We start from the raw sequence: 20439 nt of genomic DNA, 5'->3' as shown, positions 1-20439 counted from the left end.
CATAAGTCAAACTATTTCGTAAAGTGAAAGTTAAAGTTCTTAAAGTGGCAACAAGGTATCTGGGCCAAGAATCCTGTGTAGTCATATTTTGATACCGTGGTTGTATCAAGTGGGATGGAATCAAGTAGTTTTTGTCCTCCTGTGGTTGGGCCAAGACGGGCAGTTGGTCAGGTTTGTCAGTTCATCTGTCCATTATACATTTTTACATTTTGGTCCTGGGCAAGATATCTGACAAAGCTACTGTCGAGATAATAAAACAGTTACTGCTTGCAGTTGTTTGGGGAGACGCTCTTGTAGCCAGCCTGCAGCTGGTGCTTGTGTGCGTTGTTCATTTTTAATAACATTACCAGAGTTTGAATCAGGTGTTTTCTCTCTTTTCAACAGTTCAAAATTTCCCTTGACCAAAATTTTAGTTCAGAATGCTGTCATGAAAATTGATGACTGGATGTTCAGTAAATATACTGTGGACTATCTTGGTCCCCAGGTGATGAATTATGATACTTTTGGTGACCACATGAAATGTGGTCCTCCTTGAAATGATGTTTATACACAACAAATTAACAACAGCAAATAAATTTGCAGTGGGAACATAATGCCAACCAATTAGATTTTCCAGTAGCATAATGAGAAACAGGAATTAATTGATGTATGTAACGAGTCGCAAAAATGTTGATACAGAACTTATCAGTAAAATATTCACTAACAACTCAAAATTAATTTGCTTTCTGGAACATTTAATTTAATAAAAAAAAAACCTTTTTGGCCTGAACCACAAACACAGTCTGGACTTGAGCTGTGGCTTCTGCTGTGACAGTCCTGCAGCAGTGACCGCCAAATGGGATTTATATGAACACAAAATGTCATCTCACTTCTCATGATTACATTCAAAGCATTTTGTGACGCTCTTCTGAGCTCAAGAGACATTATGATAACAAACACAACTTATGCATAAGTGCTTCTGGAGAGTTCAGGTGCTTTCTAAGCTCTTCTGATGGTGTTAGGCTGACATGCTGGACATTCCCAAGCCTCCAGGCTTGGCCTTGGGCCGAGGCTGAGCGCACATGGAGGTGGGAGGCACCTGCGCATGGACTGAACTCTGCAACTGCAGGGAGTGGCGGGTGGGGGGTTTGGGGAGGGTGGGGGGCACTTGGAGGTCAGGGAGTGACCACACATGTGGTGGACAGACAAAAACACAATGTAAAACAGGGGGTGTGTCTCGTCAGCTGATCTAGCAGCAGAACGTGTGAGACTTAGCAGAAGAGGGCTCACTCTGTGTGTGCGCTCAATTTTTTTGGTTGTTTGGGTATGTGACAGCGAGTACAAAACTGACACACCAGGTGCAGGATAAGTATTGAGTATTACTGTTCAAAAGTTAATTAATCAGCAGTTATTTTTGATTGATTGATTTCAGGTTCTGTTCTGTGCTATGGTAAATTAAATGTCTTTGGCTTTTGGACAGTTGAACAAAAAAAAAAATAATTAAAAGATGCCTTTAGCCATTGCTTTTTAATCCATTATCGGTGCTTTACCTAATCTTTGCAGTTCTACAAATGAGGTGGTTATGGTAAATGGGCCAAAACAATAGCTGAAGTTGCAACTAACCTCCAGTGGTTTACACCTATCTCTGTGTACGCTCACAGTTATTAGGGTTTGATAAAGAAAAATCTCATAAGTCCAGCACCGGTCTTAAAACAGAGTTGCTTGTGTTGTCACAGCAGTAGCTCGGGTGATGCTTGCTGAAAGGACCTGATGGTAAAGCTGGCACGGGACTCGTGCAGTGTCCTCAGGGGATTATCTGTGGCACTGACGCTGGCTGATGGACAGGGAGCTGAGATGGGAGGTTTCTTCTCTGATCAGCCATCTGCTGACATCAGGTTGGGTGCTCAGTCAATTTAAGTGGACTTACCACAGCCTCCCTCTTTCTGCTTAGCTGTTGCAAGCTGACAAATCAGGTGGGTTCACTGGAGATAGACACAGTATGGTGGTTACACAGAAGGCTGCAGCCTCTGTCCAGCCATTCACTTTGGGTTGCATACAGAGTAACAGCTTGACTCGTAAAGTCATCTTGCCCTACGTGTACCCCTCTCATGTACTCTTGACTAGTAGAGGACCCAAGTGGGTGTTGTTTGCCCCTCCCTAAATGGGGACCATTAGAGACTAGAGGTTCTTCAAAGGCCTTCATGATTACAATGTCTTTTGTTGTAACACATGCCTGCTTTCATCTTGACCCACAGCCCATCCCTCTCTTCTGTCACGGTAAATACAAGGCCTTTAGGTAATTCTCAACGGACAGATGGACAAACAGCCGAGACACAAAGGCAAAAGATCATATTTGAACACCTATTGAGTCAGCCATTTGATCCACACATAACGTAGCAATGACTCAGACCCTCACAAGTCTTGCACATTTTTTCACCAAACACGCAGGTTAACACTAGTAAGCCATGCCTAAGTCTGCAAACTGACTCATAAAGCAGCTGTGATTAGCACATCATAATCAGATCACTGCCATGATATTAGCAGCTGAGTCCTAGCTGAATGCAAGTGAATAATCTGTCATAATGATGTGTTGTGATGATACTGAACACCCACCATGATTAACCATGACAGGTACAGTGAATTGCAAACTCTCAGATCAACTCACTGAAATGCAGGCCAACAAATATTATTCAAAAAATCCTGTATGTAGCTTATTAATATATTATTTCTACACATTGAAATGTCTATAAATGGCTAGACCTTTGTTACATATTTTGTTGATCTGTGTACTTAACAGTATCACATATTTCCAACAAATATTAATTTTATTCAAGGTAACTGAGCTTTCCATTTGGTTGTCTGTCAATGGCATCATTTTTACCCCTTCTAGTTGCTGTAACATCTGGGTAAACATTGGAAAAAACAGATGAGTGAAGGTGGAAGTTGGTGATTCACCAGCTAACTCTGTTATTTATTTTTTTAAGATAGATTTTCAGATAGATTTTCATTGGCAGTGGTGGTTGTAAAGGCAGGAGCTAACTTGATCCCAGCTTCATGACATCATCATCAAACCTGGTCTTTTGTTATTGTTTTGATTGAAAGACTTCTAATGGAAGAAATGATTTAGTGTGCGTTTAAGTATGTAAGGTATAGCACTAGTAAAATATAGTAAAGAAATTTTAAGCATAGCCATTCTTTAGTTTGATTTTTGGTTGATAGTTTTAAAGCACAAGTGAAATTTTGATCTGTTGATGGCACCAGTAGAAAAGTCAGGGGATCACCAAATAGCCAACCAATGATCCAAAGATATTCAAATGACGATGATTTAAAATGGAAGAGTAGGAATTTCTTAAATCTGATAAGATGGAAGCACAGAATGTTTGAAATTAATGCTTAAAAAACTAAGGTTTGTCAGTTTTTCCTGTCAATCAGCTAATGGGTTACTCTAGTATTAGTTTGGTTAGTTTGAAGTATTACTGCCATGTGCATAGAAAGCTGTTGAGATTTATGATCCTTTTTTTGTTTAGATATTGGTCTCCTGCTAAAGAAAAGCACTCTGAAACCCTCACATAAGCCTCAATACCAGTGAAACTCATTGCTTTTAATTGGAGGGTGCCCTCTGGGAACTTGCTGAAGAATTCTGTTCACACTTCAAAAACAGAAATTCACAATGGTTGTGTGTTGGGTTTTTATTTTGATTAATCTTTAATGGCCTTTCTACACCAAGTTATACTTTCTAAGTTTCAAGAACAAACTAGGAGAATACACTCCAAAAGTTAAATAACATTCACATCTAACCAGGCTCTATCCAAAGTTCAGATATGTGCCTAGCAGCACACCTAAAGCTCACTTAGTAAAAAGCTGTTTTGGGTTTGTTAAATCCATGCATTAAAAATGTTTTTGGAGAGTTAGACCCAATTTTTCACTTTGGACAGAGGTTAGGTTACTTTCACTTAATGTGACATTGATATCAATCTAATCATCTTCCTCTCAGAATGAAGTTTCCCAAAAAAAGTGAACTATTTACTTTAAGATATTGAATTGGGGTTTTCCTTTTCTGGGTCAACAAGTGCCTTTCTCTGGATCAACTGCTTTGACAACTCACACCTTCATCCCACTGCCCCCCCATCCTTTATCTTGGCTTGTGCCTTCCTTCATCCTTATACCTAGAATAAGGGATGACCCATCTGGCCCAGTGTCAGACTGGAAGTCTGCTAGACAGACATAAGAGTTTGTAAGAAGAGGTTTATGCGTACTTGTGTGGATTAAAGCATATGTGTTGTCACCATGCATATATAGTATACAGCTTTTGCCAAAACCGATGAATAGTTGATTTTCTTTGAACTCTTCAACTTAAGTCTTTTCTCACATGTAGGAAATTGTAGCCCTGACCTGCTAACTGGGCTAATCACTCTTATACTTTATTAGCCAGACAGTTGGGTAGCAGCCAAGCAGTTTGTGTTCACCTACTCTTACACTCTATTGGTTACACACACATACACATTAATCCTGACCCCTTTCCTCCCCTGACAGATGGGGTAGCCTGTCTAGGATTGCTGAGGAATTTACCAAAGGGAATTAAGTACTGTGTGTGTGGCTGCAATAGATGGCATCATTTATCTAGTACAACTAGCCTTTTATTACATGCTTCAGGTTGCACATTGTTGAGTCTGGCACTCATCCTCATTGAGCCCAATTCTTTTCTCCTGTTACTTAAAAACAAGCCGTCATTCGGGCAGGTGCATGAATGCAGCATTCATAGTCTGAGGCACGGTGTCACTGGTTTCTGTCTTGCCTTCACATGCCCTGCAACACTGTTATTATATTATTGTGTTATTTGTTATTGTATTTGTTATGTTATTGTATTGTATCATATGTTTGGATTTGAATCTGTGATACAATGGGGAAAAAAAGGATTTTTTTTTTTTGTGTACCGACAGGGATAATATGATTGTCTGACTCTCCTTGTGTGTGTGTATTTATATGAATGAATTGGGAATTGGGCTGCATCGGTATCTGGTAGCGGTAACGAGAATCAGCAGAAGAGCTTGCTGCTGTGGCTTTGATCTTCTCCGTTATTGCACTGTTTTGTTTTTTTCTGTCTTTCTACCTTAATTTCATCCTCTGATTCTTCCCATCTCTTAACTCCAAAGTGGAAGCTTTGTAGCTGTTTGATAAGCGACAGTGCCTCAGAATAAAACGCCATTCATTGTAATGAGAAATGTCTGTGTCTTACATGATGTTTGTGCTAACAGATCAGCGTGGATCTGTAATAGGCAAACTTGTGACATGTGAGGAACAAGTGGAATCAGACTGCTTCACTGATGTATTTGGGTTTTCAGTGAAAACTTTTTCAATGCCTTCAGGCTAAGCAATGTAATTCAGGTTATATTTAAATGGCAATTTTATCTATGAAGCTTAGTTTGCTTGCCAGTTTACAATACCTGGTGACATGGACACATTGTGACCCAGAATGTAAAGACTGTGTTTAGGTTCAATTCCCAGCAGTTTGAGAGATGGGGTTTGTGTAGAGAAAGTTACAGTTAGTCAAGCTGTCACTGCCATACACATACTTGCACAATTTCCACATTATGTAGGCACAAGAGACTATTGATCCTTGCCTTTTAGGCTAAATGAGAGTTGTAATGACTTTTCCATCCGTGTCCCTGTGACCCAATGCTGGTGTTTGGGATTAATCCAGTAAGTTCACTAACTAGCTGGAGGGTGTCACCAAGCAAAGTAGCCTTTGTTGGAATTGATTTCATTGTTTGCTTTTTTTTGACCTCAGCAGCATAATCAGAAATGGCCCCAAGGCTTTGCTACAGTATTCTTGCTATTTTCAAAATAAGAGCAGAGTCAGTATGCACCCTCAGGACTTAACCAGAACCAGGTCTTAAGTCTTCACATTCTAGTTCACCATGGTTCAGAGTCTACTCCAATGTGAGCATGACTTCATTTTACAAATTGTAGTATGGAGCAAGTCACGCAAAAAACCACTGTCATTAGCGAGATGGAAAAGGAAAAATGGTATTAAATGGTAGTAAACTTGCACAAAGCAGGTATTGTCAAAGAGAAAGTACACAGAAGTTTTTGTTTTGTTTTGTTTTTATTCCAGGCAGGTGAACTCTACATGAACCTGTATCATATTTCCTCTCATTACACCTCAGTCCTCTTCAGTAATAGACATGGTTCTGAGATAGAGATTGGTTTCTGTCATTCCTTGACCGCCTTGCTATTAAAGATAGAACAAAGAAAAAGAAAAGACAGGGAATACCTCATTAGCCTAACATGGATGGAGCATTGTTTTGTTGCGTGTTTGTAGTTGGTTGAGGAAAATCGTGGATTCTTGTAGTGTACTGAAATATTTAAGTGGAATTATGTTTCCCTTTATAAATAGGTTGAAATCTGACCTCATTGTACCTTTTGGAAGTTACTTGATTGTTGGGGCAGTATTCTGTTCAGGTGAAAAAATAAAGATTTACCCATTATTTCTTATGTGGGTCAGATGGTTCCTGAGAAACTTGCCACCTTGCTTCTGGTGCCGTTGTGCCATATGTGCTCCTTCTAGCCAGCCTCCTTATAAGAGCAACATGTTCTCATTGTTCTATTTTACATCTATTATATGTTATTGTTAGAAATACTGCTAGTAATCATGTTCAATCTGTTAGTAGCAGTCCTGCTTTTAATTTTCAGAACCTTAATGTTCTATAGAGTAGTAGTATATGTCCTCTAATTTTGTTTTCAGAGTGCACCTTTGACTGCACGGATCTTTGTAGATCTGGGTCATTTGAAGGATATTAGCAGCCTCTCTGAAAGAATTTTGCACAATTGTCCATTATAGGAAATGTTTTCTTTTTGCTCCCAAGCAGCAACCCAACATACAGTATATATATACTGCACATCCCAATGTCTTATCATGTGCACCTCTCAAGAGAATGGTTTGTTCAGATTTAATACTGTCTCGCTCATGAAAAAAATAGAATAAACACGATTTGTGCTGCAAATCATGTTTATTATAGGTGAGGTAGATCAAATGCTGTATTATAATATTGTGATATGCACAAGTCTTGCTAATTTAGCCTTAATGAGAGATGGCATATTTGGATTTTGTATTTTAAATATTCAGTATGTCCCATCATAATACCCCCCTAAGTATATGCTAAATATTAATAACCAATATATTCATTTCCTTCCAAGGCCAATATTCTGAGGCAGTAAACTGGTCTAATGCAGAGCCTCATGTCTGCTAGTTGCAGGAAGAGTGCATGGAAATTAAGGAGCTCGACAGTGACTTGAGTAAGCAGAGTAAACAGATGATTTGAATGGTATGCAAAGTGTTCTGTCCCTAAGGTGCAGGGTTGATGCTTGTTATGCAATATAAAACCTGCAGGTGTGTTTATCCCCTTTCTAATCTCCTGTTGTTTAGAAGGATTTATACAGATGTAGCATCGCCAGCTCACGTGCATCAACCAATATGCAACAATGCAACACAGCACTACAGATCATCTGTTTCATTTCCACACTGACTCATTGTCAGTGAATATTGAGTGTGTCTGACCTACTTGCCAGCGGCACCACGGGAGATTACTCTCTACATTTTTAACAATGGAGTAAATTTACTGAATAATACGGCCCAGAGCTGTTTTGATGTTTAGGGCTTTTCTCAAGACCCACTTTCAACGTTTATTCATATAGCAGACGATGCAGCAGTGGAGCAGTTGATTAAGAATTGATGAGGCTAAAGTGTGTCACTTTGTAAATTTGGTACATGTGTATGCCCTTAGGTGCATGATGTGCATTGTTCATACTGTCCTTACTTTCCTCTGTAGTGTTCACAGCTCCAGCTGCACTAACAGTACATGCACACAGCCTACGCTACTTCTTTATGACCATCCGTTTAACTGAACACATTGTCATAAATACACACATAGAGGCAAGCGAAACCAGTTCGGTTTCCCTTCGCAGTCTACGTACAACACATATTGAGTGTCTCCCTGTACTACCTGAGCTAAAACAAAAGGTGTTCTGTTGCAGGTAGCATTCTGGCAGGAAAGCCCATTTGGCTGCTGCTCACTCACCTATTTAAAAGCTGGTGCTGATGGTGCCTTAGGGATTGTTTGTCTCTCTCCGTTCACCCAGGAGCTTTAACATTCATCACATATCAGGCTGTGGGTCTGTGACTTAGCAGGATTATAGCTGATTACATCTGACTATCAGATGTCTCTCCTAAGCATATTTGACAGTGTGACATTTTAGTGAAGTCCAAATTCAGACTTATAGGGAACGTTATTTAATAATATTTGATGATAGGTTAAACATCACTCCCCACAAACAAACAAACAATAAAAACATTAAAACAAAAGTTTGACAGGAGTTTTGAAATGCTATCAGAAAAATCTTTACTTTTCTTTTTTAATAAAGTGAAGCAGGAAGCAGCCATTTACAAATGCATACATGGTTTTTGAGCACAGCTGCAGGCTTTCATATCAGCATCCTTTTAACAGCAAAATATTTGTTTGATTCAAATACAATTGGAATTTCTCCTGAGCACATACAGGATCTGAATACTGAATACTGAAATACCTCAAATGCATTTAAAAGAATGGTTGGAAAGGAGGCCATTGCACACATGATCAGTGAGCCCTGATAATCCAGTGTCTCACATGTACCCAGGCAGAAAATTGAGCTGTCATTACTTCAGATATTACAATATTACACAAGCTGTCGATAACAGACGCACACTAATTTTGAGGTCAATACAAACAAAACTGCTATAATCACAGGATGCATTCAGCTTTGATTCTAATTTAAATGCACCCGCTTGAGAAACTTTACTTTTTATATTTATTCAATTTTGAGCATTATGTCATAATCCCAGCACATTTGCTCTAAGTGTTTAGTTCATGGAGACATGAAACTGACACTGGTGTGATCAGAAATGTGTTCCTAAGACATCTATTCCCAGTTACTTTAGGCCCGAACAGGGTTTAAAAAGTTAAATCTTTCCTGTCGTTTACTCAGTATTTGTGTCTGACTTTTAAAACATCCACTTTCCATCTTTAATAGGAACTTTTGTGGTTTTATCAGCTGTATATGTGTTTGGTTTTGAGATTTTAAGATATATCACTTTGCTTTTGCCTTGTTATTTCTGAAGCCATGATTTTTTTTATTTCCTTGTGGAAAGCTGTGGCAGCAGCAACTCAAGCTGACACAAACAGTCTCTCTCTCTCTCTCTCTCTCTCACGATGATGACTCCCACTTAGTGAGACTTAACATCCCAGTTTAAGCACATTGTTTTACACTCCACACAAAGACGCTCACACATACACACTCCTACAGGGATTTTGTGACCATCGCACCACCTGCCAAGGATTCTGTCACTGCTGCAGCCAACTGCTGGAGACACTGTCAGCTGTAATTTTATAGTTAATTTAAGGCTGCAGACATAGATTGTGAACCTATACCTCTGTTCTATTTTCTTACATTTTAAATCATTTATGGTCAATGTTAAGCGTGTCATTGTACACTTGGTTGTTATAAACAACAACAGCGTATTGCATGCGGAGACAAATACCTAATCATGCTGTTGGAGCCTTATTAGGAATTCTACGGGACAGCTGGAGTCAAGACTCAGCTCTGCCTCAGTGGTTTGGTTTTAGGGACTGTGTTTACCCTCTCAGTAATCAGTGCAGTTAGATTGATGTGTTCCTCAGATAAGTGTTTCCCTTGATGAGGTCCTTACCTGACCACAAACCATTTATCTCAAGAGACAGATGATGACCTTAAATTACCCCCTTTTCTCGCTCCCCTGTGTTTTGGTCTCGCCCCGGGCAGGCCACTGTGGCTGCACTGTTTGTTTTGCCGGCTACCTTCGCCTCATCGCGGTGTGGGGGCTCGTCCCAGGCCACAACTCTTGCATCAAGTGTCCATTTCTGCTTTTGTTAATGAGAAGCTGGTATGGGTGGAAGTGCGTTTGAATTCTCTGCGGCGTAATGCTTCAGATGGAGTGAAGACTTTTTAGCATAATTCCAAAGAGCATCTCCTGAAAGTAACCACTTTTGTTTGTAGTTTTTCTATACTCTTATTTTAGTGAAAACACAAGTGGAAAGGCTTTTCTGTCTTTTTCTAAAACATTGAAATAGCAAAGTCAGTCTTGCATAGTCTTTTTTTAGACTTGCTTTTATTTCCAAGGTGATATGTGGCAGCAAAATACAGCAAAAAATATGCTTTAAGACAAGGCTTCTCAAATATGCTCAGATGCTAGAAGAAAAGGACAAGTGTCAAAAAGCTGCACTCAGCAGTTTTAAGTTGAATCTTTTTGATATTATGCAATTTGAGAAGCATTTTGTATGAAGCAATATGTAAAATATACTCAGCAATAATCAATATCCTTGTATTGACAATAGGTCAAATTAAAAGAAAAAGGTGTGATAAAGTGTTGTTATTTTGTGGACTGCTGTTTTTGAAGCCTGAGGACAGGCTGTGGTAGTGAATTGCCACCTTGAAAGCACACCTAGTAAATAGTCAGTGTGACCATAAACCCATAAGGAAACTGTTTAGTGAGGTAATAAATCAGGTGAGAAGTAGGTGTATTTTCTCATAAGCTTATATACAATAAGACTTTTTTATTTGGAACCAGTGAATTTGCCCCCTGCTGGCCGTTACAGAAAATGAAGGTTCAAGACACTATTGCACTGGCTTCACCTTTCAGACCCAGAGGCTACATCCAAATTGTAGATAGTTGAGTGATGAAGCCACAGAGAAGTATCAGTGAACTCTGCAGTTCCCCTCAGCTTTATGCAGCATTTGAGCTCCTTTTAAGATAATGGTTTCATTACCCGTAACTTTATTGTTCTGGATCAGAATCACAGCTCTCATAAACCTTATTTTCAGTCGCAACAGGAAGCCATTTGTAGTGAAGAAGCTCTTTTCCCACTGTACACTGCCTTCCCTGTAGCGGACAAGCTGATAAGCATATTGGAGCATTAAGCAGATAAAGAGACAGAACCAGCCATTTCTCTGAGAAGCCCATGTAGCCAAAAAACCTTGTTGACAGAGACAAACACAACAAGTCATTTGTTTTTTTTTTTGTCTTTTATTTCTTTTGTACACTATCCAATGGCTGGTTCTTTCTCTCTGTGTCTGTGTATATTCTCATTTATCCGGGTCATAGCTATCTCAATGAGCCTGAAACGAACAGTTTGCAGACTTGTCTGTTCTTGTAGCGAGGATTTTTATTTTCTGCATGTTTTGTTGTTTATGCACCTGACACATGCTAAAAACATTCCCCTCATCTCACCTGGATGGAGGTATAGCTTCATCTTTCCCCTCTCCTTGTCTCCTCCCCCTCCTTCTGTATTTATTTCTCGTCTTGTGAGCGTTCCTTCGTCCTCACTGAACTACATTCTCAGCACATCAAAGCATCGAGATCCTTTTCTTCTGTCCAGGATGCTTCAGCTGTTATTGGAAAGGTGCTGAGGGAGCACAACAACAGTAGTTCAGAGCACTCATTATGCATCTGATAAGGTTATCAAAACACAGCATCACATGGTTTCTTTGCTTTGTTTGTTGTTTCCATGGAAAACAATAGAGGAATTCCACACTGACAACTCTTCGGCTCGTAGCATTCAGTAATTTTTGTTTCTGTGGACATCAGCTTTCAGCAGGGAGCAAAGCCTGTAATTTCCCCATCCCTGTAGGAAAGCACAATGCACGAAATTTACTACACATCTGTTTGCACCAACTCCCAGAGAGGTTAGAGCTGTGGTCTACACACACACACACACGCACACACACGGAGAGTCAACATGCTGGTAACTTAATTGATCCTGTTGTCAGAAGGAGCCCCCTACTACTTTTGTGCGAAGAGGGAAGGAGGGAGGGGATTGAGAGCAGAAGGGAGAAAAGGGAGTTGACAGCTTTGTGGATACATAGTCAGAGAGACAGCGAGCGAGTAGGATAACATGGTGGGTGTGCTATGTGAGGAATGCCGGCTCATGTTGTAACTAGAACTCCTGAAAGGCCCTGTTCTTTCCATACCGCTGGGACAGTTTAGACCCCGCTTTGGCAAGCAGCCCAACGCCCAACCCCTCTATCTGTCTCATTATCAGTGTGCCTTTTTGTGCCTTCAGGCTCTTGTTTTTATGCATGTGAGTCTTCAGCAGCATGTAAAGTTCATAGGACTGCTTTAAAATGAGCAGGTTTATGCACATTAATGTTGTCTTTTGGTAGAGAATTTCCTCTAAAACCCTCTGTAGGGAATGTGTGCATTGCAGGCGTGAAAACATCCAGTGGGAATTGAACTCCTAACCGTGGAAGTCAGAATGCCTTCCTTATCCAGTGAGCTTCAGGAGAAATGGGAGACATCCCTTAAGAAATTTCTTGGATAACACATAATTGTATCTCCATGAGGTCTGTGCATTTTGGGATAGCAATGCATTACAGCAATGCAGCAAATATTTTTAAATATGTCTTTTGGCTTTTGGTTTTATGCACAGGAAACCAATACTGGAATTCTGAATATTTTCCATTTTCATTTGAGCTGAAAAGTAACATCAGTAAACCAGAATTGAATATTTAATCAGTTCTCCAGTGGGAACCCTTTTATATGCTATGAATTCACCATTTGGTACATATTCTCTTTTTTTCTTATGTTTTATATGGAATATTTATTCTGGTATTTTCTTCACAAGTACTTATTTATTTTGCAGCGGCTGCTGTTAAGCATTCTTTTTTGATTATGAAACCCATTTTGTCTTTTCCACAAGTGTTATTCATACATGTATACTTAAAGTGTTGTTGCCATTGTTAATAAATTGCGCAATTTATTATAAATTAAGCTTTATTTTTTTATAGTTTTGGCTGTCACACCTGTGGATAATCAATAACAGCTGTGTGTGTTATTAATGATCAGTTGAAACTATTTTGAACTGAAACCAACATGTGCATATCTGAGATCTGCATAGCAGTTACAATTATGAGCAAGAAATTAGATGGACCAGTAAATATAAACAAACACAAACTTCCTGATCCACCTTTGTCCATGCTTATCGTTGCTTTCAGTTTTACTTTCAAATAAAGTGGTACATGTCATAATGTCTACAGCGCGAAAGGCCTTTGGTCTGACCACTTTTGTCTGTTGCTGCCTGCGTTTCCCATTCCCTTTCTGGCCTCCGACCATGTTGTACATACACACCAACTTGCCCACCCCAACACACACACACACACACTTTCTTTTTCTTCCTCCCCTGTGTTGGCTCTGTTTGACTTTCTTTGTAAACAGGATGTTTTATAAAATTGCCCACAAAACAAAACTTGTATTTGGATTCTCTCATCTGCGATTTTTTTTTTTTTGCCCACAACATGTGAGCTGTGTTTTGTTAATGATGTAGCCTATCAAATCAATTTAAATCAGCATGGTACCAGATGACATCGGAATCAAACAGATGCAAGTTTTTGACTCGCTGAATTGTTTTTTAAATTCATCATGCACCACATCAAATGTGTAATTCATGGCACAGTTCAGCAGAACCAGAAAGGGAGGGACTTTGAATCTCTCTATAAGGTTGCTCCAATTTGTACACATGAAAAAAGGTAGTGGTTGGGTGAAGAATGAAAAAAGAGAAATACAAACCCTGCCTTACTTTTTGCAAGCCTGGCCACTTGTTATGTGAAGTGGGCAAGCTTGTCAGATTGTCGGTTTTGGAAAGTTATGGATGAAGTGAAATTGAACCTTTCGGGTAGAACCTATCCCAGCTGACTACAGACGAGAGGCGGGGTACACCCTGGACTGGACGCCAGTCAAACGCAGGGCTCACACACAGACTCATACACTCACACCTATGGGCAATGTAGAACATGCAAACTCTGCACAGAAGGGCCCAGCTTTGGATTCAGATCTGCACCACAGTGTTGCCCGAGTCTGTGGTCATTTCTTTAAATCACTTGATCTGTTTCACCAACAGTGAAACACTGACTGTTACAATAAAACCAATCTCAGGTGTTTAATATTCTGTGAATCACCAGTCCTTTCAGTACTGATCTTTAATTGTACAAAGTCAGTTTCCAGTTTTATCTAAGATCTCAAGGTCTTGCCAACTTTTTCTTCTCTTTCTGTCTTTTTTTCTGTCCACACACACACACACACACACACACACTTATGTGATTTTCCACACCTAAGTGGGAGAAAACAGTGAAGGAGATTGAGTGCGATGAATGGTTCTGTATTCAGAGGCCTTGGCAGTCTTTTTCCTGTGTGGGTCTTGGTGGACAGTAGGGCCTTTACAGTACATCTCTGCTGTAGGACGTCCAAGGATATTTAGCTGTGTGAGGAGCGTTTCCAGCCCTCATTAGAGGATGGCGATGATGAATGTATGAGATGGATATATTTGCATGATTTTTGAAGTCTGGAAATCTAGTGTGATATAATTTAGAATGCGGCTTTACAAGCTGAGCGAAGCATTGGGATGATGAGTCAGATGATACTTAGAAGGGAGAAGGTTTTTGCATGTAAAAGAAGCAGTAACAATAAGGTTTTGGTTTTGACTTTGTAACTTTGATTAAAAATATGATACATCAGCTTAGCTGCCATTTCTTGAAGCAAGTAATTGCCTTATGTAACTGCTGGGACCAGTTTCTAAACCAGTTTGAAATCGGTATTCAATTTGAGACACTGAACAGTGAAAAGGCATTTTTAAATCATCAGAAGATATTGAATTTGAGTCTTCTTCACATTTTAGTGATTTTTAGTTACATATGCAGAAGCTGGAGTAGTGAAAAAGAACAGATGAGTGGACTAAAGTACGTTCCCTCTTGGAGTACAGAGTGAATGAGTAAGACATGGGGCAAGTAGCAGACTGTCTGGTTCAAGGTAAGTGTAAAAATATAAACCTGTCCAATCTTGCTAATGGACTTATGCAATTTTTGCTGCTTTGGAAAAAATGAAATATATGTTTGTTTTATCCTAGCATGCTTGTGTTTTATGGCTGTCGGTCTCAATTCCATAAAGCTGTGATAACAGTGTAAATGAAGTGGAATGGTACATTTCTACAAGGCAAAGTCAATAGTTTCTGAATCATTTGGCTGTCATGAGGGTGTCAGACTCGCTGAGAGAGTGAAGGGTGAGGCAGCAGGAGGTGAGGAAAGTTCCCCATCCTGTCAGGGCTGTCAGGTTGTTTGAAGGAAGGAGTGATGATGGGAGAAATGCAGGGGGGAGGGGTAATAAAAAAAACCCACCATGCAGGGGTCCTGCAAGGATGGAGGCATGTTTGGAGGGCGCTTTCATGAAAATACAACTAGGCACCAAATTCTAATGATCTTTTTCCATTCCCTCCCTCTGCTCTCCCTTCTCTTTATCTTCTTCCAGAATTGCTGGGCTCCACCAAGAGACTCAACATCAACTACCAAGACTCAGACGGGTAAGAGGAGTGTGTGTACGTGCTTGTGTGTGTGTCAGCCTGTGAGATAAGCATGAAGTTGAGTCAAAAGAATGTAGTCTTGATTGACACAGAGATTGAAAAAAAAAAAGCCCTACCTGTGACTCCCTTCTGTTTGTCTTCAGTCTTCACAGTGACTCATACCCAAATCACCCGCGTGTTCAGACATATAGTGTCCTTCACAGTTATTATCGCACCCTTAGTGATGTAGAAAATTACAGGAAATTGAGTTTGTTTAGCTCGTAACAAGACTGTGATACTGTGGTAAATATGCCATTACCATATTCTGCTTTCCGATGTGCGTAGTAAGTGGAGAGCATGAGGTGTTTTATTGTAATTATGGTATGTATTGAAAATGTTTCTCTTAGGGATGTGGTAGGTGCTTCTCAGTTGGGGTAGAATTGAGCCCTAATCTGCAAAGATAAGATGAGACAGGACAAATTTAGTGTGGCTACTTGAACATTTGGTCTTAGTAATATTAGCTCTTCTACAATGATGCCTTAAGTGTGTGGCTTAATTGTGCAATATTGTGTGCAAGGTCACTCACCTGTTGTCTGCTTTCAAGGGTGTTCAGGCTAAAAGAATCCCTGGGAAAACCGAACGCCAGGTTAAGGTTCTGGGAGATACCATATGGTCAATAGGGGAGGAGGTGACTGTGTAGTGTATGTTTTCTTTCCAGGTTTCTGTCACTTTATTGTACTGTATAATACAAATTGAGAGCATGCTGGCTATGGGTGACAAATATAGGGGATATGTATTTTAATCTGTTTGGATATTGTGGTAATGTTTGATGTTTGGGGAGGGGTATATTTCCCTGTGTTTGGTAGTGGCGGATGTCCTAATCAGTGGCAGGCTATAAAAGGCTGCCAGTATTTAGTAAGAGGGCCTGCTGTCAGGACCGCATGCTGCCTGTGGTCCACAGTGTTTGTCTGTTGTTCTGCCGTTATGTCTTCTTTGTGGGTGAAATAAACACCTGGTTGATCTGCACCTAATCTCTGCCCCAAGTCTCCTGCCTTTAAGTTCATCCACTACACGGCCGTCCTAAAACAGAGATGTGCAGTAAAATTATATCCCAGATCCAAAGATGGTACCGCTTCAGTCCATTGAGACTTGCTTATCTGGCACGTAGTCCAGTAAGGTTTTTTTAGCTTCCAGGTTTACTTCCTGGGTATGCAGCACTAGGCTCGAGGAAAGGTTAACAAATATTACACCTCCTTGGATCAAAAGTTCATAATAGAAAGAGTCATAATTGTTTACAGTTTGATGTTTTCAAGTCAACAGTCTGTTTTCACTGGGGAAAAGAATTTTTGGGGGGTGGAGGTTTTTTTGCTGCAGTGTCACAAGTGATCTCTCCACAAAATCGAAAGTAAGGCTGAGCAACACTGTCGTATTCAGGTCTAAATATTACATTCATTGTGTGAAGTCTTGAAACCTTGGTTACTGTTGCTGCACTTGTCAAGCTGTCAGTTCTTGCCGATTGCATATGCAGTTTATACTTGCCTTCTGTGGTGCTTATTTAATTTAGAACAAGAACCATGTAAAAGTTTAAAGAGGCACTTAGTCGCTATGTATATTATAAGATGGTCAAGCTTTTTGCCTAAAAGCTAGTATTGATGATTTATGAAGAATATACAGAGATAAAAAAACAGCATTGTTTTTGTATTGCAGTGTAGAGCGACATAATGCTAGTGTTTTAAGGAAAAATTTAAGTCTTATGTCATTGCATAACCATGTTTGGCTGCTTAGCTTACATACTTGCATAAGCAGGCAGCACAGAGGTTAGATTTATATTTTGACGGTTTGTTCGTAGATGATTTTGCAATTGTTTACTGCAGTAATATGGATGTTAACTTTTACTTTCACTTGATTACAGTGTCTGGCTGTTCTGCGTACTTGTGACAGCTTCAAATAGGAGCCTCAATAGGTTGAGATCTGTTGTTTTTTTTCTTGTTTCAAAGACTCTCACTTAATTCAAGATATTTAGTCTCTGTTCTTATGCACCCCCCCCTTCAAGCTGCTGTGTGTGTTTATTTGTTAGCCGATATGCTATGTGCGTGAGTGTTGACTTTGGCCTGCAGTGTGTGTCTACATGCAGAGTCAGGGCAGTGCGTGGGAGGTGACACTCAATAGGGGTGTTGAAATTAAACATGTCCATCCATGATGGAGTGTCTCTGTGTGTGTGTATGTGTGAGTGGTACAGAGGAAGGGGTTACCTGTGATATATGAGACCAGTGTAAAAGGAAAGAACGAAGGGAGGGAAGGATTAGCAAACAGTCTCTTGTCACTGAGTCAACACCATTCCAGGGAGGGGGATTGAGGCAGTGTGTCTCTAGAAATTGGCTGTCAGTGATTCACGATGTGAACAAGGTACGTTCTCGTAGCAGAGTGCGTGTGTGTGGCTACAGACACAGTGATGCTGATAAGATAAGACTCTTCACAGTCTGGAGATCCCTCAGATTTTATATCAGACTGACATCTAAACCTAATCATCTCTAACTTGTCTAGCCACTCAGCGAGTATCACAAAGTACATTCCCCTCGGTCAGGTTCTTTCTTTGAGCTGGTTTCACTAAGCCCGACATTGGTGATCACTCAGTCACAGAGCTGCTAATCACCTAGTGTGTTAACTCTGGGTTTACCTGCACAGCCGCGAGCACAGCCGCGAGCTACCTCTATGGAAATTAGGTCATTATAACACTGTAAAGTCATAGGGGAGTCATAGTCATTCATAGTAAATGTATCTTACAGCTAGAATGGAATGAGAAAGAAAATAAAAAGTAGAAAAAAATACAGTGACTTAATACAAGGCAAGCTGGCAGTAAGGGGAACCGGGCAGGCTGGCTAAAGTTCACAGTGCTAATTAACAAATGTTTGTTTAATCCCTATATGAACAGAAATGTAAAAGCTCGAGTACAGTTTCGAGTTCCCAGTGTATAAATTCAAGTCAAGTCCAAGTCATTAAAGAAAAATCTGAGTCGTGTCGAAATAGAGTCTGGTGAGTTTGGTATTGGTGCTTTATCTTGGTAATCTACCCTGAGTGAAAGCGAGTCAGCTCTGTGAGTTAGCTGGCTTGCTTTCTAATCTCACTTTGTGATATAGGTACTGTAGTATCACCAGGAAGTTTTTTTCAAATTGCTAACAAGGTAAAAATACCAGATGCAGAATGGGTTAAGTCTCTCTGCGCTCACTTTAGAACCTGTGACATTTTACTCAACACGAGAGGCAACCTCCAAGGCGAAGTGCCGAAAACTGCAGTTCCGTGAAAGGCCAGTTGGGGGTTCTAAAGCAAGTTGTTCCACTATATATATATATATATCTATATATAGATATATATATATATATCTATATATATATATATATTTTATATATGTATTTTTATATATTTTATATACAAATATATGATATGCAATATTACATAATATATTCAGTGGTTTAAATTAGGTAAGGGTGACTTTTGGGGAACTTGTCATACAAATCAGAGAGATAATATGGCTTTTTAATTAATTGTACTCACATGCCATCCAAGAGGTCTGTGCTCCATCTCTTTACCCATTTTTGGATTAATTGGGACATAGGTGGAGTCTGGCACTGCCAAACTGAGCTTCACAAACCTGATCTTCAAAACCAGGTCTTCACAAACCCGTTGGTGATGTCAGATAGACAACGTCCATATTTTCTGCAGTCTATGAGGATAGCTGTATCAGTGTAAAGTAAATAAATATGAGGAAGGATATGTATCCAGCATATTTTTTTATTCCTTGTTGTGTTTTGGTTAAAAAAATAAACAGTGGAATAGAAAACCACAGTGAGGTCTCTTTCCCAATGCATCCAAGCTGTTTATTTCCACTGGTGTCCAAGAGCCCAGGGCTTCCACTGCTGCCTGAGGCTGTGTAAATTCACATGAAAGCCCTCTCTCCTGCAGTTGTTATTTTGTCCCCACGTGTTCCAGTTTCCGCTCTTCTTGTGGGTTGCCTCGGAGGGTCACCTCCTCTGTAAGACGCTGTCTGTGTGAAACTCGTCGCCAAAAATATATGCCTTTAATTTCTCCCTCTGTGAAATACACCTTGACCTGACACATACACCCGCACTCACGCGCGCATGCGCACAGACACAGAACTCTGGTGTACCTTCATGCATATACCTACACACACATGCAGGAGATTCTTATCTCATTTTAAAGTTTTGAAGTGGGAGCATGCACAACACATGTCTTTGCCTATAGATGATGCATACTGTATAACAGTGATGGAATGCAACGAAGTACATTTATACAATTACAGTACTTAAGTATAATTTTGAGATTTTCACACTCTTTCTTTCACTTTATGCTTCCACGCCACTACATTTTGGAGGCCAAAATTGTACTTTTCACTCTACATTAATAACAACATTTACTTGACTCTTTTAGTTACTAGTTACAAAATAGTGCATTGAGTTAATTTTATTTAGCAATTAGATTGAAGAAACAGTGATTATAATAATTGGGAAAAGGATGAATGTCAGAACCATTAAGGCTTATAATTGTTCAAGCGCTAGTATACCCTATGTACATGCAGTACATATAAATGTATTTCGAATTTACTTTTACTTGTAGGGACAGGGAGCACACCCATAAAACCCACAAAAATTCTTAACCGACGCTGCAGTTTATAATGGCATTATGTACACATATGAACACGCACACACACACACACACACACACACCCACCCCCACCCCCACACACATATCTCAGTCTGGAGTTTTGAAAAGGGTTCACCTGCTGTAAAGTCATCATTGTGATTTATATCCCCTCTCATCTCCCTGTCTCATGGCCTTCTTGCTCTCCCTGAACCCCCCCATCCACACACCCACCCACACTTTGTTTCTCTCTCTCTCCGTCTCTCGCCCACAGCTTTTCAGCTCTGCACCATGCCGCCCTGACAGGCACCACGGAGTTGCTGTCTCTGCTGCTGGAGGCCCAGGCCACAGTGGATATCAAGGACATCAACGGTATCGTGATGGCAGAACAGCTTTACCAGATGCACTA

At 40.1% G+C, this 20439-nt stretch overlaps 1 protein-coding gene across 5 annotated transcripts in view; it reads left to right on the top strand.

Annotated features, from left to right (window-relative positions):
• Positions 1-20439, top strand: part of LOC124052195 (caskin-2-like) — a 50945-nt gene that overhangs the window by 7276 nt on the left and 23230 nt on the right. For all 5 annotated transcript variants that reach the window (XM_046376155.1, XM_046376154.1, XM_046376153.1 and 2 more), the window contains exons 3-4: positions 15344-15395; positions 20305-20402. In XM_046376155.1, coding sequence (XP_046232111.1) covers positions 15344-15395; positions 20305-20402 — 150 coding nt within the window. The remainder of the gene's footprint in view (positions 1-15343; positions 15396-20304; positions 20403-20439) is intronic.

This window comes from Scatophagus argus, chromosome 21, assembly GCF_020382885.2.
Source record: "Scatophagus argus isolate fScaArg1 chromosome 21, fScaArg1.pri, whole genome shotgun sequence".
Taxonomy (NCBI): domain Eukaryota; kingdom Metazoa; phylum Chordata; class Actinopteri; family Scatophagidae; genus Scatophagus; species Scatophagus argus.
The sequence above is the reverse complement of the archived record's forward strand: the minus strand, read 5'-3'. Positions and strand labels throughout refer to the sequence as shown.